General features: G+C 35.5%; 2 protein-coding genes across 2 annotated transcripts; both read left to right on the plus strand.

Moving 5' to 3' along the window:
• The first annotated feature begins 304 nt into the window (after positions 1-304).
• LOC21391212 (importin subunit beta-1) lies at positions 305-5152 on the plus strand. Its single transcript, XM_010108958.2, has 3 exons — positions 305-483; positions 1719-4152; positions 4247-5152. The coding sequence occupies exons 2-3, from the start codon at positions 1733-1735 to the stop codon at positions 4443-4445; spliced, it is 2619 nt and encodes an 872-aa protein (XP_010107260.1). The 5' UTR covers positions 305-483; positions 1719-1732; the 3' UTR covers positions 4446-5152.
• Positions 5153-6217: 1065 nt separating this feature from the next.
• On the plus strand, positions 6218-9728 carry LOC21391214 (beta-amylase 1, chloroplastic). The gene is made up of 4 exons (XM_010108960.2): positions 6218-6928; positions 8027-8237; positions 8319-8435; positions 8612-9728. The coding sequence occupies exons 1-4, from the start codon at positions 6372-6374 to the stop codon at positions 9407-9409; spliced, it is 1683 nt and encodes a 560-aa protein (XP_010107262.1). The 5' UTR covers positions 6218-6371; the 3' UTR covers positions 9410-9728.
• Positions 9729-17429: the final 7701 nt, after the last annotated feature.

Genomic DNA, 17429 nt, shown 5'->3' on the forward strand with positions numbered 1-17429 from the left:
TTTATTTAAATTTAATAAAAAAGACAATTTAATAATTAATCATATATTCATTCATCAATCTTTTTAACTCTCACCATTTTCTACTAAACAATATAAAATATTATTATAATAATTTCTTCCCCTCTTTATCTCTCCTACCCAACGATACCTTAAAGTGAATGTCGGGGGGGTGAAAATGAGATAATTGATAAGTGTCGTCACGAAAGCTGAAGTGACAAAAAAATTTTTTTTTTTTTGGTAACCTAATTTTTTAATATATATCATCATATTTTTCGTCTGTCTCATTTTTCGTTCTCTTCCCCTGTCAGTCCCGGCTTCACAAAATCGGCGTCTCTGCTTTCGTTCCCAACAAACACTCTCTCTGCTAGGGTTTCAGTCTCTCGGAGTCGCCGTGTCTTCCGATTCCTCTGCTTTGCCTTCTCTTCTTCGACTCGGATTGATTGCTTGCGCTTTGCCGCCGAGTCAACTCATCACTCGGGCCAAGTAAGTGCTTTCTTTGATTTCCCCCCTTTTGTGTACTATTTGGAAGTTTAGCGATTCGATTTACCGTTCTCGTTTCTGATCTGAGTATTTAGATCCGTGATTTGTGAATTTTTCGAAATTCGATTCTCCATTTATGTGAACTGAGATCGGTTTCTTACTGTTTCTTCATTGTTTGGTTCGTCTGGGTTCTGCTTTGGCTGGGGAGCTTGAGAAATTTGAGGATTAGATGATGTTTAGATAGGTTTTATGGCTATTCAATGAGAAAATCTATGTATATATTTCTGGTTAGTTTTGAATTTTAAGTTCGGTTTTTCCAGTCTGGAATTAGGATACGAGGAATGTTTTAATTATGCATTTAGTTTTCTTTTTCTTTTCTTTTCTCTTAGTTCTCGGTGACCAAACACAGCACAACGGTAGAAATTTTTTCTTTAGTTTTTTAACCATTGAGGGTAATGGGAGAATTTCAATATGGATAATCGCTGCATATGTTTTGATTTTTATGTGTCGATCTCAAGGATTTATGAAAAGAACGGCAAACCAGTTTTTGATTAAGCTATTTGTTTGGATATGTAGATTCGTTCGATCTGTTATTTTTATATAATACATTTTGGGTTCTACTTTTTGTTATACTGCTCATGGTATATCATTATCATCATCCATTAAATTAGAGCTGAAATTCCTTGTTGGTTTTTATCTGAGTTAAGACTTGAGAAGAATAAATATGATTTCCTTCTTTTTCTACTGCTTAAATCCTACGTGTTATTCAATATTTTCTACTGTTGTGAGGATTTCTGAAGAAATTCTTGCTGTCCACCCAGGAATAGCATGCAAAGGTTTCAACTTTATACTGAAAACTGATGCTTGCTTATCTTTTTCACCTGTTATACTGAAATAATTCCTCTATTTTGCAATCTACATGATAAGTTTAAGTTTTAACCGTGGTAAATGGTTGTACTTTGGAATTCAGGTTGGGAGTATCATCAACTGTTACGGTTCATATTACAAACTACATATATATATATATATATGTTACCATAGATAGTATGACATAATTTGGTCACCTATATATCTCTAAAATCTCTCCAGATTCATCCTGTTCCCGTTCTTTTCTCTGGTAAATTTCAGTTAGCATATTGTATGTCTTGTTGCGAGTTTTGAACTTTAAACTTGTTAGAAGAAACATCAGAAATCTTGATCCACTAATCCCATGAGTTGGTTTAATTTGTTTGTTCCAGCCTTCCAGATTCAAATGGCAATGGAGGTCACCCAAATTCTTTTAAATGCCCAAGCCGTGGATGGTACTGTGCGCAAGCACGCCGAAGAAAATCTGAAGCAATTTCAGGAGCAAAATCTTCCAATCTTCTTGCTCTCCCTTGCCGGTGAATTGGCTAATGATGAAAAGCCCGCTGAGAGTCGTAAATTAGCTGGTTTAATCCTCAAGAATGCTTTGGATGCCAAAGAACACCATAGGAAGATTGAACTCATGCAAAGATGGTTGTCATTGGACCAACCTGTGAAGGCTCAGATTAAAGCTTTCTTGTTAAAGACTCTAACGTCTCCTGCCCTTGATGCACGGTCAACTGCCTCACAAGTCATTGCAAAGGTTGCTGGTATTGAGTTGCCACATAAACAATGGCCTGAACTGATTGAAGCTCTATTGTCAAATACTCACCAGGTTGTGGCTCACACAAAACAAGCCACTCTTGAAACTCTTGGATACATTTGTGAGGAAGTCTCTTCTGAGGTGATAGATCAGAGCGAGGTGAATAAGATACTTACGGCTGTTGTTCAGGGCATGAATGCTTCTGAGAGTAACAATGATGTTAGGCTTGCTGCCACACGGGCACTGTATAATGCTCTGGGTTTTGCTCAGGCAAATTTCTCAAATGACATGGAACGAGATTACATTATGAGAGTTGTCTGTGAAGCCACTATTTCTCCTGAGTTGAGGATTCGACAGGCAGCCTTTGAGTGTTTGGTAGCTATATCTTCAACGTACTATGAGAAGTTGGCTCCATATATTCATGATATTTTCAATATTACGGCCAAAGCTATCAAGGAAGATGAGGAACCTGTTGCGCTACAAGCCATTGAATTTTGGAGTTCAATTTGTGATGAGGAAACAGATATTTTAGAAGAGTATGGAGGAGATTTTACGGGAGATTCTGATATTCCTTGCTTTAATTTTGTGAAGCAGGCTCTCCCTGCTCTTGTCCCTTTGTTATTGGAAACTTTACAGAAGCAGGAAGAGGATCAGGATCAGGATGAAGGAGCTTGGAATATTGCAATGGCTGGAGGAACGTGCTTGGGGTTGGTTGCACGAACAGTTTGTGATGATATAGTCCCACTTGTAATGCCATTCATTGAAGAGAATATAACAAAACCAGATTGGAGGCAAAGGGAGGCTGCCACTTATGCGTTTGGTTCAATTCTTGAAGGTCCATCCGCCGATAAGCTCATGCCTCTTGTTAACGTTGGTCTGAACTTTATGCTCAACGCCTTGATGACAGATCCAAATAATCATGTGAAAGACACCACTGCGTGGACTCTTGGAAGAATATTTGAGTTTCTGCACGGATCGACTTTGGACACAACCGTAATTACCGCAGCAAATTGCCAACAGATCATTAAGGTTCTCCTTCACAGCATGAATGATGTACCTAATGTTGCTGAGAAAGCTTGTGGTGCTCTATATTTTCTTGCCCAGGGTTATGAGGATGCGGAACTATCTTCCCCACTAACTCCCAATTTTCAAGATATTATACAGGCCCTTCTCAACATGACTCACCGGCCTGATGCTGGAGAATCACGCCTTCGAACAGCAGCCTATGAGACGCTAAATGAAGTTGTCAGGTGCTCCACTGATGAGACTGCTTCAATGGTGTTGCATTTGGTTCCTGTCATTATGAATGAGTTGAATCAGACTTTTGCGGCACCGAATATTTCATCTGAAGAGAGGGAGAGGCAGAATGAACTACAAGGTCTTCTCTGTGGTTGCTTGCAGGTCATAATACAGAAGTTGGGATCATCGGAACCAACAAGGAGTCTGTTTTTGCAGACTGCTGACCAGATGATGACTCTGTTTCTTAGAGTATTTGGTAGTAAAAGTGCTACGGCACACGAAGAGGCTATGCTTGCCATTGGATCTCTTGCCTATTCTGCAGGTCCTGATTTTGCAAAATACATGCAAGACTTCTATAGATATTTGGAAATGGGTCTGCAAGATTTTGAAGACTACCGGGTCTGTGCCATTACAGTTGGTGTTGTAGAGGATCTTTGCAGGGCGCTAGAGGGTAATATATTACCTTATTGTGATGGGATTATGACTCAACTCCTCAAGAATTTGTCAAGTAATCAATTGCACCGATCTGTGAAGCCTCCTATCTTTTCATGCTTTGGTGACATTGCTTTGGCAATTGGAGAGAACTTCGAGAAGTACTTGGTCTATGCTATGCCCATGCTTCAGGGTGCTGCGGAGCTATCTGTCCGGACATCAACTGATGACGATGAAGATATGATAGAGTACACCAATACATTGAGGAATGGAATTTTGGAGGCATACTCCGGTATCTTTCAAGGATTTAAGGGTTCTACAAAGATCCAATTGTTGATGCCTTATGCGCCTCATGTCCTGCAGTTCGTGGATAGTCTATTTATGGGGAAGGACATGTAAGTCTTATAGAGTAGCTTTGGATCTTATTACTGACTTTGTTTTCATTATTTCTAACCATTAGTGTCTGATCTTTTTTACTAATTCTTTCAGGGATGAACATGTGTCTAAGACCGCCATTGGGGTCCTAGGAGACCTTGCTGATACACTGGGCAGTACTGCTGGTCCCTTGATTCAGCAATCTGTGTCAAGTAGAGACTTTCTAAATGAATGTTTGTCGTCGGATGATCATTTGATCAAGGAATCTGCTGAGTGGGCCAAGTTGGCCATAAATAAAGCGATTTCTTTTTGATGCCGCTGGCTCCTACTTGGCATGTTATCCTTTTTCTCTTTGCATGCATTGGGTGTCCTAGAGTCGGGTCTGAGATTGCATACCATGAGTCAGTTCATCACGGTTTTGGGAAATGATGTTTGGGTCAGTTGCGGGGCCATATGTTGAATCAGCAGCTCGGAGTCTCATTTTCATATTTTCCATTTTGTTGTTTTTCATTGCCATGGCGGAAGTCATTTGTGGCGATCCATGTGTGTTTCTGCCATCTTGGCAGAAAGAAGAGAAAAGAAACAGGTTGAATGATGTTGCAGGAATGAGATGGAAAATACTCGATACACCCCGCCTCTGGGGTTTAAGGCTGGTCAGGAGTTTGGGGTTGAAGTCAGTCAAAGAGTTTGGGGCCCTTCAGCGGCAGCGTTAAGAGTCTGCATTTTCCCCGTTAAATATTTCACTTTTTTTTTTTTTGATCTTTTTCTTTCTTTCACCAGAATTTGGTGTCAAATTATTTTTGCATTCTTACATGTTATCATAGAGTTCGGCCACTGCCTTTTTTTTGGTTGGTTTGTAGTCATTCTGTATACTTGCTCATTTTGTGGCATTAATGCCAACCACACAATATTTAGCTTCATCCACTGTTATATGTCACCATTTGTCATATTCATTCAACGTTTATTCTTCTATTTTATCATTTGCTATTTTATACTTGGGGCTCATTTATGGTTTGGGTTTTTTTTCCCCCCTAATTCCTTGGTAATATGTTGCGGATGTGTTGTATAGTGTTGCACATCATTTTATTGTTATAGATATTATTATTTATGATTATTATTTTGTGTAAATATCATCTTTTTTTTTTCAGTTCATTAGATTTTTAGCCTAATACTTGGAAACATCTTCGTTTGCTTTGTACCTAGAAATGAAAATGTACACGAAACTGAAGCGCAAGGAATCCTTGTGCATGTTGAACTTTTCAGACGAATACTGCCGTATTTGTGATTCTTCTGCTGAATCCAGGGAGTAAGGAAAGAAGCAACCCTGGGTGCTTTATTTATTTATTTTTTTGCTCACCGTTGGTGCTTTATTTCTTTTTGCTTGTAGCATGATTTGTACTATTTAGTAATCGATTGACCTATTTCGGAGCATAATAAATAAAAAGGGAAAAATAATGTTTTTTTTTTTTTTGGTGTAGACAACAAAAATGAAAATAGAGATTTTTACGGTAGGATTTAAAAAAATTGTTAGTAAGATTTTGTTTTTGTTTTTGATTTTTTTTTTGTTTTTGTTTTTTTTTTTTTTTTTGTGAAGAGTGAGATTCTTTTTGTCAGCCATTATGTTTATGTAAAAATTATTATCGATTAGAAACATGCATATGATAATGAGGCTTTAAAGATTCTCAATTAAGATCGGTAAAGTTATTATTATTGCCACTATATCATTATTATTATTGTTATTAGAGTGGTAATCATGAATCCAGGGTAGATGATAATCAGTTATTAGTCAATGACTCAATTATTACCGCCTGCATCTGCATGCATGTGGCAACGAAGAATTAAATGTGTTGACTCAAAAGTGATAACTTGATTTTACTTATAAATTTCTTTATAATTCAAAATCGAATTTTTCCATAAAGGTGTGTAATTGAATTCTTGTATATTCTCATAACAAATGGACCTGATCAATTAGCAGGCCTAAAATGCGTAGCCCAATACACTTTGGGCATCTAGTGAAGCCCATCTCAGAAATCACATGTTGAATCGAAATGATAGCGATCTCTATTCTTGTCCCTGTGAAGCACATTCACCAGCAACGGACTGTACTACACTCAAATTTCTGCAGAAAAGGAAAAACGCAAAATTTTCCTCTTTCCCAAATTTTTTTCCCTCTTTTATTTTATTTTATTTTTCCTTTTTTTTTTTTTTTCAAACCCTAAATCCTTCACTAACTCCTCTAATGGCGATCGCATCTCCGTCCGCTCCGAGCTTCTCCGCCTCCTTCTGCTGCACTCGGAGCGAGTCACTGCCACCGGGCTTCACTCGCTTCCCCTCCATTGCTCCGCCGCACGCCCAGCGGAGCCGAGCTCACCATCCCCAAAACCGCCGACTCGCCATCTCGTCGCGGTTCTACTCGTCGACGCCTTCCGGCGCCGGTGGCTCCGTCTCGCCGGACAACGGCGGCGATCTCCAGTACGAGCTGTTTTATGGATTCTCACCACAGCGTCCGAGGAGGGGATCGCCGGTGTTCGTCACGCTCCCGGTGGACGCCGTGGGCCCTGCCGGCCAGGTCCGGCGGCGTAAGGCGATGGCGCAGTCGTTCCGTGCGCTGGCGGCCGCCGGAGTTGAGGGCGTGGTCATGGAGGTCTGGTGGGGTTTGGTGGAGAGGGATCGGCCTAGGGTTTACAATTGGCAAGGCTATCTGGAGATTATCGCGCTCGCGCGAAGGTGTGGGCTGAAGGTTCGAGCGGTCATGGCGTTTCATCAATGCGGCACTGGACCCGGGGACCCTCATTGGTTAGTATAATTTAATTTCCATTTTGTAGATATGAAATTGTTCTTGGAGTAGTTTGATTAGTGTACTGGAATAAAGTCTAATTTTTGGTTATTTATTTCGATCAGGAAACTTTTATAAGTTCCTTTTAGTAATGAAATTCCCTTTCCTGATTGTCATTGTTGTTTAAAGGGTGAATAGGTTGGAAATTTCAATTTTGGAATAGGGCTATTGGGAATCTTATTGTTATGTTGCCATGCCAGCTAATGCTAACAGGCTTAAGCAAAGATTTTTATTCTATTAAAAAAATAAAAAAAATGGCGACTTTATGATCTTTTAAAGTCATTCAAATAGGAAGCTGGGATGTTGAATTCAATTTTTTTTTTTAAAGAAGATAATTCTACTGCCTCTAAATGGGTATTCACTTTGTTCTCTCTATGGATTTGGGAGCATGCTTCAAAATTAGAATATTGGATTCTGTTCGAGTCAATGTTTCACATTTTTAATTTTTTTAGGTCGTTATGATAGATGATCTGGCTAGAGCTGCGTAACTGTTTTTCTTGGAGATTCACAGTAGAATTGAATTGGTGATCCTTTGTTTTAGGATGATTTTTATGTGATATCAAACTTTTTAGAGCATATATTGGTCGAGTCATTTCTTGACTATGTCGAGGTGAATTCGTAGCTTTGTATTGGGTATTTGCTGATTTACGTAGTATTATGTTCTGCTGGTTAATGCTTTAGGGTTTCAGTCGTATGTTCGTGCAGATAAGAAATGAAGTGAGAGTTCAACCAAAAAAACAAAGGAAATAAAGTGAGAGGTTTGGAATTGGCATCGTTTGTCACACACACACACACCACTCTGTGCATGGATCTTGTTATTTGACATTGGTCGAATGCATTCATCAATCTACAAATAGTGGAATTCATCCCGAAGCTCGAGTTCTAGTAGATGTAACTATTTTCTCTATTGTACTGTAGTATCTATTTAATTTGAAAAAACTTTCAATGTAATGGCTTGTTGCTGGCTATCCTTTCAATTGCTATTAGTGTTTTCTTCTTTATTTTTATTTTATTTTTAATCATGCTGAATTGGAATCATCTTCTTTTGTGGATTGAAGGATTCCTCTTCCGCTGTGGGTACTTGAAGAGATTGATAAAGATCCAGATTTAGCTTTTTCTGATAGATTTGGTCGAAGGAATGTGGAATACATTTCTCTTGGATGTGATATGCTCCCGGTTTTATGTGGCCGTTCTCCAATTCAAGCTTATACAGATTTTATGAGGAACTTCAGAGATGCTTTTAGACCCTTTTTTGGTGCTATTATTACAGTAAGATAATGCCATCATGATTCTGGAAATTGACCACATGATAATGCCTCGATCTTTAAGCTAGGTGTTCTTGGTATGTAGGGAATTCAGGTTGGGATGGGTCCTGCAGGTGAATTAAGGTATCCCTCATGTCCTTCCCATAAGCTCACATGGGCTTGGCGCTCTCGTGAACTTGGAGAGTTTCAGTGCTATGATAAGGTAAGGGGAAAACCCTTTTATCTCTAATTACAATTGACACTTTTATTTTTCCTGGAGTAGGTTTTCTAATGTATTTTCACCAACTCCTTTTAGCCTGAGATGATATTGGCAGTCGTAATATATATATATATATATATTTATATATATATTTTTTATTTTTTAAATGCTTTTGTCAGTATATGCTTGCGTCTCTCAATGCTTGTGCAAGGGAGATTGGGATGAGAGAATGGGGAGACGGGGGACCTGTTGGAACTGGCAATTTGATGCATGACCCTGAGCATTCAGACTTCTTCAGAAGTGATAAGGGATCTTGGAACACTCCGTACGGAAATTTTTTTCTTGAATGGTACTCAGGAATGCTGCTGCAGCATGGAGAAAGGATATGTAGGGTAGCTGGGACAATTTTCCGGGGTACAGAAGTTAATATGTCGGCTAAAGTGGCTGGCATCCACTGGCATTATGGCACAGAGTCTCATCCATCAGAGTTGACTGCTGGCTACTACAATACTTCGATGAGGGATGGATACCTACCAATTGTTCGCATATTTGGTAGGTACGGTTTCACTTTATGCTGCTCATGTTTTGAAATGCAAGATAGAGAAGAGAAACAGATGAATTCCGTCAGTAGCCCGGAGGGCTTTCTTAAGCAGCTGCTATTGGCAGCTAGGGTGTGTGACGTACCCCTTGAAGGCGAAAACTCTGCTGCAAATTTGGACGATCCCTCGTTCCGACAGGTTGTGAAGATGTCGAGGTTTTACTCAGATGGTCTAGAAAAGCCCTCCTTCTCATTCAACTTTGTGAGGATGGACAAAAACATGTTTGAATATCAAAATTGGGTTCGTTTTACTCGGTTCGTGAGGCAAATGTCAAATGCCAACATATTTCGAGCCAAGCTAAGTTTCGGGGGTGATATACAACAGTTTCTAACATCCAGATCGGACCCAAAATTGGGAATTGCTTTTGCTTATTGCTAGAAAAGTTGCGTCCCATTTACATCACCAAAGCAAATGCTATCTTCTCACAGCAGCATTTGATGTGAATATGCACACATACAGACTACCTCTGATCTACTGCTGTGAGTTGTGTAGTAATGCCTCATTTTTTCCCTAATGGATATCCATGGCATTGATCTTATTATTATTATTATTATTATTATTATTATTTTATCGGAATGTATTATAATATTTCGCCTTCCTACTATTTTGAAAATGGTTGGCTTGTTATCTACTGGTATATCTTCTATATTTTTTTGAAGATTGATTAACAGTAGAGTCTACTTTTAATCCTCTTGCCTTGTAGAGTTGCTCTTTTGAGAACAATAATTCTGGTAGTTTAGAATCTTTAGATCTTTATATGTTTTCTCGACTGTTTATAGCCTATTGTATGACAAATTATTCAGGAAAGAGATCAGGAAAATGACATTCACTGGATCGGATTGACAAAACCAATCAAATTTTGCACACGTGTATATCTGTTTATTTTTTGGGGGTGGCACGGAAAGAAGTCAATGCTATTTGACGCTAACTGTGTTTAACACAACTCACTAATAGAAAATGAGTCTCACAGCATAGAGTCTACAGATGGGTCTATTTTCTATCAGTGGTAGTGCTTTAGCAATGTCGGTGTCCTTAAATATTTTTTCAAGAAGAATTATTGCATTGGTTGAGAAATTAGGAGTAGTTGTAACTGATTTGGTCATGGATGTTGGCCGTTGAACTTTGGAAACTAATTGAACAGAACGAGATCAAGATCATATCATATTAAAAGAAAGGACGTGGCTTAACATGATTGGAGCCACATTGTTGTACTTTTTCTTAGAATTTATTTATTTGGGGATCAGAGTATTCAGTTAGATGAAATATATAACTCAAAACCTAACAATTTTCTTGTTGGTTAGAAGGTAAAAGCTTAAGGTTTAAACCTTGCATCAGCCTAACAAGTAATAACACCTTTCAACCTTAATTTGCTAGAAAAAAAACTATTTGGAAAGAAAAAGTAGAGGTTTTAAAAGGGAAAGAAATATGTACAACCCAGGAAATTACAATTGAATTACTTTACTAGATCAAAGTTTACCATCATTATTTGCTTTACCTTTCAGGAATAAGGCAATAAGCTAATAATGCCATGAAATTTCCTTTGAATCAGAAACTACCTTGTCGCTGCCCTCTCCCCTGATTGAATCATATTGCTTTGTCCTCTGGAATCTGGTTTATATATGCCCTTTACATTATTGTGGCACCTTTTGCCATTTGCCCAATTTTATGCGTGCCACGTTTTATACACACATGACACATACCATTAGATTATTTCACATTATTCAACAAAGGGCATTGTCATTTACGGTTTCTGCTTGTCCTTGTCAAATAATTCACCTAAAAAAGCCTAGGGGCCAGTTTCACAGCAGATGAAAGTTTCAGATTCTGAAAGGTCATAAATTAATATTGATTCCATTGTCGTACAATTGCAACATGCTGATGCAAGCGCCCTGTTCAACATCACTTCTGACTACAATCTCTTTTGGGATGAACCTTTGTATATTTTTGCCTTTGTTTTTCGCAATGACCCTGATGCACAAGCGTAGACCAACCCTCCCTTGAGTTCTCATGGTTTGAACGTAACTTTTTAACCACTTTTTAAATCATTATAAACTTGCGGGTGAGTCTATGTGATATAGCGCCTCGTTCATTTTGTGAATTTAAGTTTTAAATTCGAGTTGAGATGTGACATTTTTTTAGAGTTTTTTATTGTTACGTGACATTTTCTGAGAGCTTTTTACTGTAAAAATTTAGAATTAAAAATTCGAATCGGTGAAATGAACGAAATATAAGTCTCAAAGAAGTACCTTAACTCCTCGTATTGGGGGTGGATTCCTGAAGTAAGGACCTAAACTGATAATACTTAGGGTGGATTCCCAAAATAAGAGCCTCAATAAATAGTGTTTGTGGTGGATTCTGAGTTTGGTCTTAGATAATATTTAAAGGGTTTGATTTCGCACTTCTATTAGTTGAAACTTTCGGGAAAAATGATTATGTCAACTCCTACATTAGACCCCTGTACTGAAAACTTAGGATTAAGCAGACTAGATGACTAGATCCTGTCTAGGACAATTTTACAAGTTCCGAATTCAAATTATCTTTAGAAAACTTTTTTCGGTTGATGAATTATATAGAATGGACAACTGAAAACAAAAGTAAAAATTAAGGTCCCGCTCACTTTATGGGTTTAAGTTTAGAATTCAAATTTTATTACAGTAAAAAGTTCTCATAAATAATCACATCTAACTTTTTTATTACAATAAAAAGTTCTCACATAAAATTATATATCAACTCGAATCAACAAACTAAACGGGTCCTAAGAGCACTGCCAACATTGTTTCTCAAGAAAATGAGCAGGAATTTGGATGGTCAACTTTAGAAGCAGTGACGATTTCTGATATGACTGCCACCACTCTCATGTATGATTGTAAATTGAGCTCCCAAACAAAGTAAGAAAGAAAAGGTCCTTTCTTTCCTTTCCATGGAGGTCCTCCCTTTAGGCTAAACTCTGATATATCCATTACCATACAATATGACATTAGAAAAGCTAAAAGGATTTGTCAATATGTTAAAAGGATAAGCAACTTTGATGAGGCAAGCATGCAAAACGAATAGTAAATGTTATGAGCAGCTCTGTTTAACTATTTGATGGGGACCTTGTATATGTCCACCATATTTGGTTGTCATGAAGTAATGAAGTAATTTCTGCCTCCCTTTTTATTTGCAGCCAAAAACTAAGGGAAAAGAAGTCTTCTTGCTTTACTTCTTTTAAGCTATTCCAAAATTAGACTAACTTTTCCACAATAAACGCAAAAGGAATTTAAGGTATAAGAAAGAAAAACTGCCCCTAATTGTCAATTTAAAAGGGTTTTAAGGTACGGGTAGTGTTTAACATTACATTTGATAGATGGTAGGTGCGTATTGTCGGAATTTTTTTTTAAGTATATGGTGTTGGACACAATTGGTATTTATAATGTAAGCCTAAGTTTGCTCACTGTCCCTAATTGTGCAGAAAAGATAGTGAGCTTGTGTTGTTTTAGTCATTTAGCCATTCGGTTCTTTGAATCTATATTGGCAAACAATATCATCACTTAAATCGGTTCTTTGAATTAATACAAGCAAAACAACCATGATCACCAGCTCAATTCTTTGAATTCACCTCGAAAAACACCATCATCATCCTCATTATTATTACTTGTTCCACCAATTAAAATTTCAAGAATATTTTAATCAATACTGTGTACTAAACTATAGTATTGATTGTGATGTATCTAGAATGTGCTCCTGCTAATGGTCACTTTGTTAACATTCCTAAAAGCTATGACAATGACTGTCTACACATTTATGTGTGTGTGTGTGTGTGATCTCCTAAGTTGACTTAAAAATATAAATATGAAAGTTGCATATAGAAAGATGAATAGCCCTCATTCATTAATTAGTAATGGTACGTAGATGGGTTGAAATATGAAATGGGCAATTTGTCAAATGCCTTATTATGTTGAAAAAGACTTGGCATAACTAAACAGTGAAGTCATGAAGCCAATACACACACACACACACACATATATATATACATACATATATATATATATATAGACACACATATATTTGAAGGGAAGTCATGAAGTCAATAATGCTTCAAATGGGGCACTACTGAATACTGAAAATACAGACTGAAAGATACGTTTTGAGCTAGCTTAGCATTGAGAAACTTGGGAAAACCCAATAAAGCCAAGCAGAAGAATATATAGAGAGAGCTTGTTCCATGCAATTATGTGCCGTGAGGACTCCAATCTTTGTGGCCCAATGCCTTGATCGGCAAATTTGTGGTCCGTTACCTTCGAGTAGGATTGATTTTACTAATTTATCCAAATTCTTGTAAACAAATCTTCATTGGTGTAAATTAGACTGGAATCACTTTTGAAGTCTAGTTATTCATCTTTACTACTTTGAAAATGATATGTCAGAATACTAATTCTATAAAAGTGGTATTCTTCTAATTCAACTAAAATAATGGTTAAGAGAAAATTGGTGAACTCGCCGTTTGAATGCATTGTTCTAAGATTTTTATTTTTTTACTGTTGATTGATACTCTTTTGATTAATATAGTATTTTGATTAAAATATATTAATTAAATGTAAATGGTAAAAATTTAAAACCTATATATTTTTTAAGAAGTATTTATCTCATTTTCTCAAATATTAAGGGAGTAAGAGAAGTGCAAACTCAACTATCAAAGAGACTTTTCCCCTTTGTAAGGCCCACGTTGTATCATGCGATGCTAAGGGGTAGCTCGCAATACCTTTTATTCTATTATTTCTTTTTAGATTATTTACCTTTTTATATTACGTACTTTATGTTTATTCAAAACGTATACAATCGATTTTAATTTCATCAAAAGTATATATTTGAGTTACAATTAATATATAAATCTATACTCTTTTTTGTCGATATTTTGACTTGTTAAATGGCTAAATTATTCTTCAAGTGAGTATGTATACGATGTCTATCATTGTTTTTAAAAAGTTACACAATCCCTTAATTTAATCATTTCAGAAGTCAAAATCAAGTTTTAACTAAGAAAAGGTATAAATTTATGTAATAATTGTAATTCAAAGGTATACTCTTGATAATATTGAAATTTGATAGTATGTTTTATAAATAAACATAAAATATAAGGTACAAAAATATAAATAACTCTTTTTTTGTTTCCCGTGTCTACACAAGGAGAATTCTTTCACTTATATCTCTTCCTCTGAAACAATGTGGGAATTGAGTTATTTTGATTTTTCTAAAATGGGAATACAAAATTGTACGGTTAATATTCCTGCTTTTATATCCAAAAAGTTCTGTTTTGTTATCCAAGAAAGTAATGGCTATGATGCAACGTAAATGTATTAAAGGTTGACATCCCAAAATTTTGGAATGTAGATGGATTCCATTTCTCAGCCATTATTAACCATCAGATGATAGAGCAAAAAAATTTATCCAAGCTTTAAAAAAAAAAAATCAGTTACCACTTGATGATGAAAGTTGAAAAAACTTAACAAATAAGATCGTTTTAAGCCTCATTTAATGGTTGAGAGTTGAGCTGCGCATACATTTAAAAAAGCAAGATGTAGTGTAACCTCGCTCTATAATTATCGAGTTAGTGTGGTTTGACTCCGTGATGGTATTCGCGTCTCTACATAGCTTTTGAGTAGACTGCACCATGAAAAAGAAAATAGGAAAAAACAAGGGTCAAATATTGTTCCACAGTCCTCTTTTCCACTCCACCATTTGGTATAAAAGCGCAATCTCCTACCTCCCCCCATAATCCCTCAAAAACATCTCTTCTGAATTATACATCTCAAGATCCACAAAATATATATGGCTTCTCTTGTGATCAAAACTTTTGTTGTCATTTTCCTCTTGCTCCTTATGAACATGTCTTCAGGTAAGCAAGTTTTCAATATATATATATATATATATATATATATATATATATATACGTGTGTACTTTACCAAAAAAGAAAAAAAGGAAAAAAAAATGTAATTCGAACAACATACATGTAATCACTTTTCCTTTTCATTCAGGCAGAGTCGAAGGTTTTGGTGGAGTGAAGCCAGCATTTCCAACAAATGAGGTAACTTGGTCGAAAGCATGACGCAAAGAAAAAGTCCACTAATTACTTTTTGTGATTGTTTTGTTCATAATGGAAAATTTAAATTTTAAGTAACAATCCTTTTTAATCTTCTTAATTCTATGAATCAGAGAGAGAGAGAGAGAGTTTTATATTCTAACTTAGGATTATTTTTAAGAGAGCCATATAGAAAAGTACGTTCTAGCATCCTATTCAAATAAGAACATTTTTATCAAAATTCATGTAGGTTTGCATATATATTGTTATTTTCTTGTCATGATCATGATATAATCTGAGCTTCAGAAACATGCAGTACAAGTAGGAAATTCCTATCATAGAATTAACTTATTTTTATATAATAAATCAGCCAGGATTCTCTTCTTATACAACACGTTGACAAGAACTCTACCTTTTCTTTTATTTTTTGAACTCGTTTATGTGTGTGATATATATATATATATATAAAGGGTTACCACAAATTAATAAAGTTTTTTATTATAATGTATTTTCTCTTATTTAAGTCCCATATTTGTTGTATAGAAGGGGCCTATTCAAGAAAAGAAGATTAGAAAGCTGATCATAGCACTTAACGACTATGGAAAGGCAGAACCAAATCCTAAGCATGACAAGAAGCCTGGTGGTAGCAAACGCTGATCTCACACAAGCGCGCACACACACATATATATATATATATAGATATATATGTATTCATGCCTAGCTATACTACTTGTCACACCCTTCAATGTCTTGAGAATATATATATATATATATATATTTTGTAGCAATAAAATTAGCGTTATTCTTCTAGGAAAAGAAATAACACAAAGAATTACAGTAGTTTATTTGATATTAATGGAGTAAATAAAGCATGAAAAACATGTACTACTTCTCGGCATTGGAGGAAAATGTTATACTAAATATTTATAGTGAGATGTTACCTTTGATTATATATGTGATCTCTATTTGTACTATATGTATATATAAGGTCAAAGTTAGATTATTTTGATGCGAAATGATTGTTTCCAAAATGGAGGTTGATCCAAGTGTGAGAAATGGTAAGCCAAAACAAGTATCAAAAAAAGCAAAAATTAATATACGTGTTGAATTTGAGTGGTAGGGGATAAAAGCAGTCATTATAATTAACGAAGAACATGATTAGGAAGGCTAAAGTGAATAAATAGATGGTTATGAATTAATAGAATGGAAAAGACCTCGTGTCTGCTCTGAAGATGCGATGTAGGAATTTTTTCCCTTTTTTTTTTTTTTCTCTTTTTCTTCGTTTTTCTTCTTACACAATTCTATTTGAATACAGCATCATGTCTGCCACTAACCATATATCTTTGAACCAAAAAAGCTTTTTCAAATGTACCATGAATTAAGATGAGACTTAGCTACAAGGGGAGAGATTTATCCATTGTTATGAGAGCGATAAGATAATGAGAAGAATAAAAATAAATAGACTCATGTAAAATGAATGATAGTTCACTTATAAAAATAAATAAACTCGTATAAAATAAATGATAATTAATCACTTTTAAAAATAAATAGACTCATATAAAATGAATTATAGTACTTTACTTTTAATGAGATAGCTACATCCATGTAATCTTTGAAATAAGTAAAAGTTATACAATCAACTCTCAAAATGCCTCTCTCTCTAAAATCCCTTGTGTAGCGTAAGATTATCAGGCTTCACATATAAACATATAGATCAGCCATATGTGATCGTGATTCAGTAATCAACTGACTAATCAACGGTGTACCTAATCATTAATATTTTGACATTTTTCTCAATAATTCCCTCCAAAATACTAACTTAATTTGATTATGAAACCAGCTTCAACATAAATATATATATATATATATATATAATGTAAATATATACTTAAGTTAGGTAGCCCAGGATGTACGATGAAATACTTGATTATGTGAGAATGATAATTAAGAATGCATATAATATACTAATTTATGTAAGCTTAACATGAATTTCCAGGATATATATATATATATATATATATATACACAAATGAAATTATATATTTCTACAGGCTTAAATTGGTTAGAATGAAAATCAAATCTCAGGTATGACTTCTTAGGTGAAGAATTGATGATCTATATTAAGTCATAAGAAACTAATTAGCTATTTGATTAGCATCTGTGGCTTGTAATTAAACTAATTAGCTATATTAGTTCGCTGATTCGAGTTTTTAATTCGAATTGAAATGTGATATTATGTGAGAGCTTTTTACTGTAATAAAAAAGTTATATGTGACTGTTTCTAAAAACTTTTTACTGTAGTAAAACTCAAATTCTAAACTCAAATTAGTAAAATGAAC

Source organism: Morus notabilis, unplaced genomic scaffold, assembly GCF_000414095.1.
Source record: "Morus notabilis unplaced genomic scaffold, ASM41409v2 Scaffold207, whole genome shotgun sequence".
Classification (NCBI taxonomy): Eukaryota; Viridiplantae; Streptophyta; class Magnoliopsida; order Rosales; family Moraceae; genus Morus; species Morus notabilis.

What these genes read in the sequence shown, in the direction of transcription:
- LOC21391212 (XM_010108958.2), top strand. Translation starts at nt 1,733, where the DNA reads ATGGCAATGGAGGTCACCCAAATTCTTTTAAATGCCCAAGCCGTGGAT. An exon ending in CTATTTATGGGGAAGGACAT is followed by an intron (nt 4,153 to 4,246) that starts GTAAGTCTTATA and finishes TAATTCTTTCAG; the next exon opens with GGATGAACATGTGTCTAAGA.
- LOC21391214 (XM_010108960.2), top strand. Translation starts at nt 6,372, where the DNA reads ATGGCGATCGCATCTCCGTCCGCTCCGAGCTTCTCCGCCTCCTTCTGC. An exon ending in GGACCCGGGGACCCTCATTG is followed by an intron (nt 6,929 to 8,026) that starts GTTAGTATAATT and finishes TGTGGATTGAAG; the next exon opens with GATTCCTCTTCCGCTGTGGG. An exon ending in TTTTTGGTGCTATTATTACA is followed by an intron (nt 8,238 to 8,318) that starts GTAAGATAATGC and finishes CTTGGTATGTAG; the next exon opens with GGAATTCAGGTTGGGATGGG.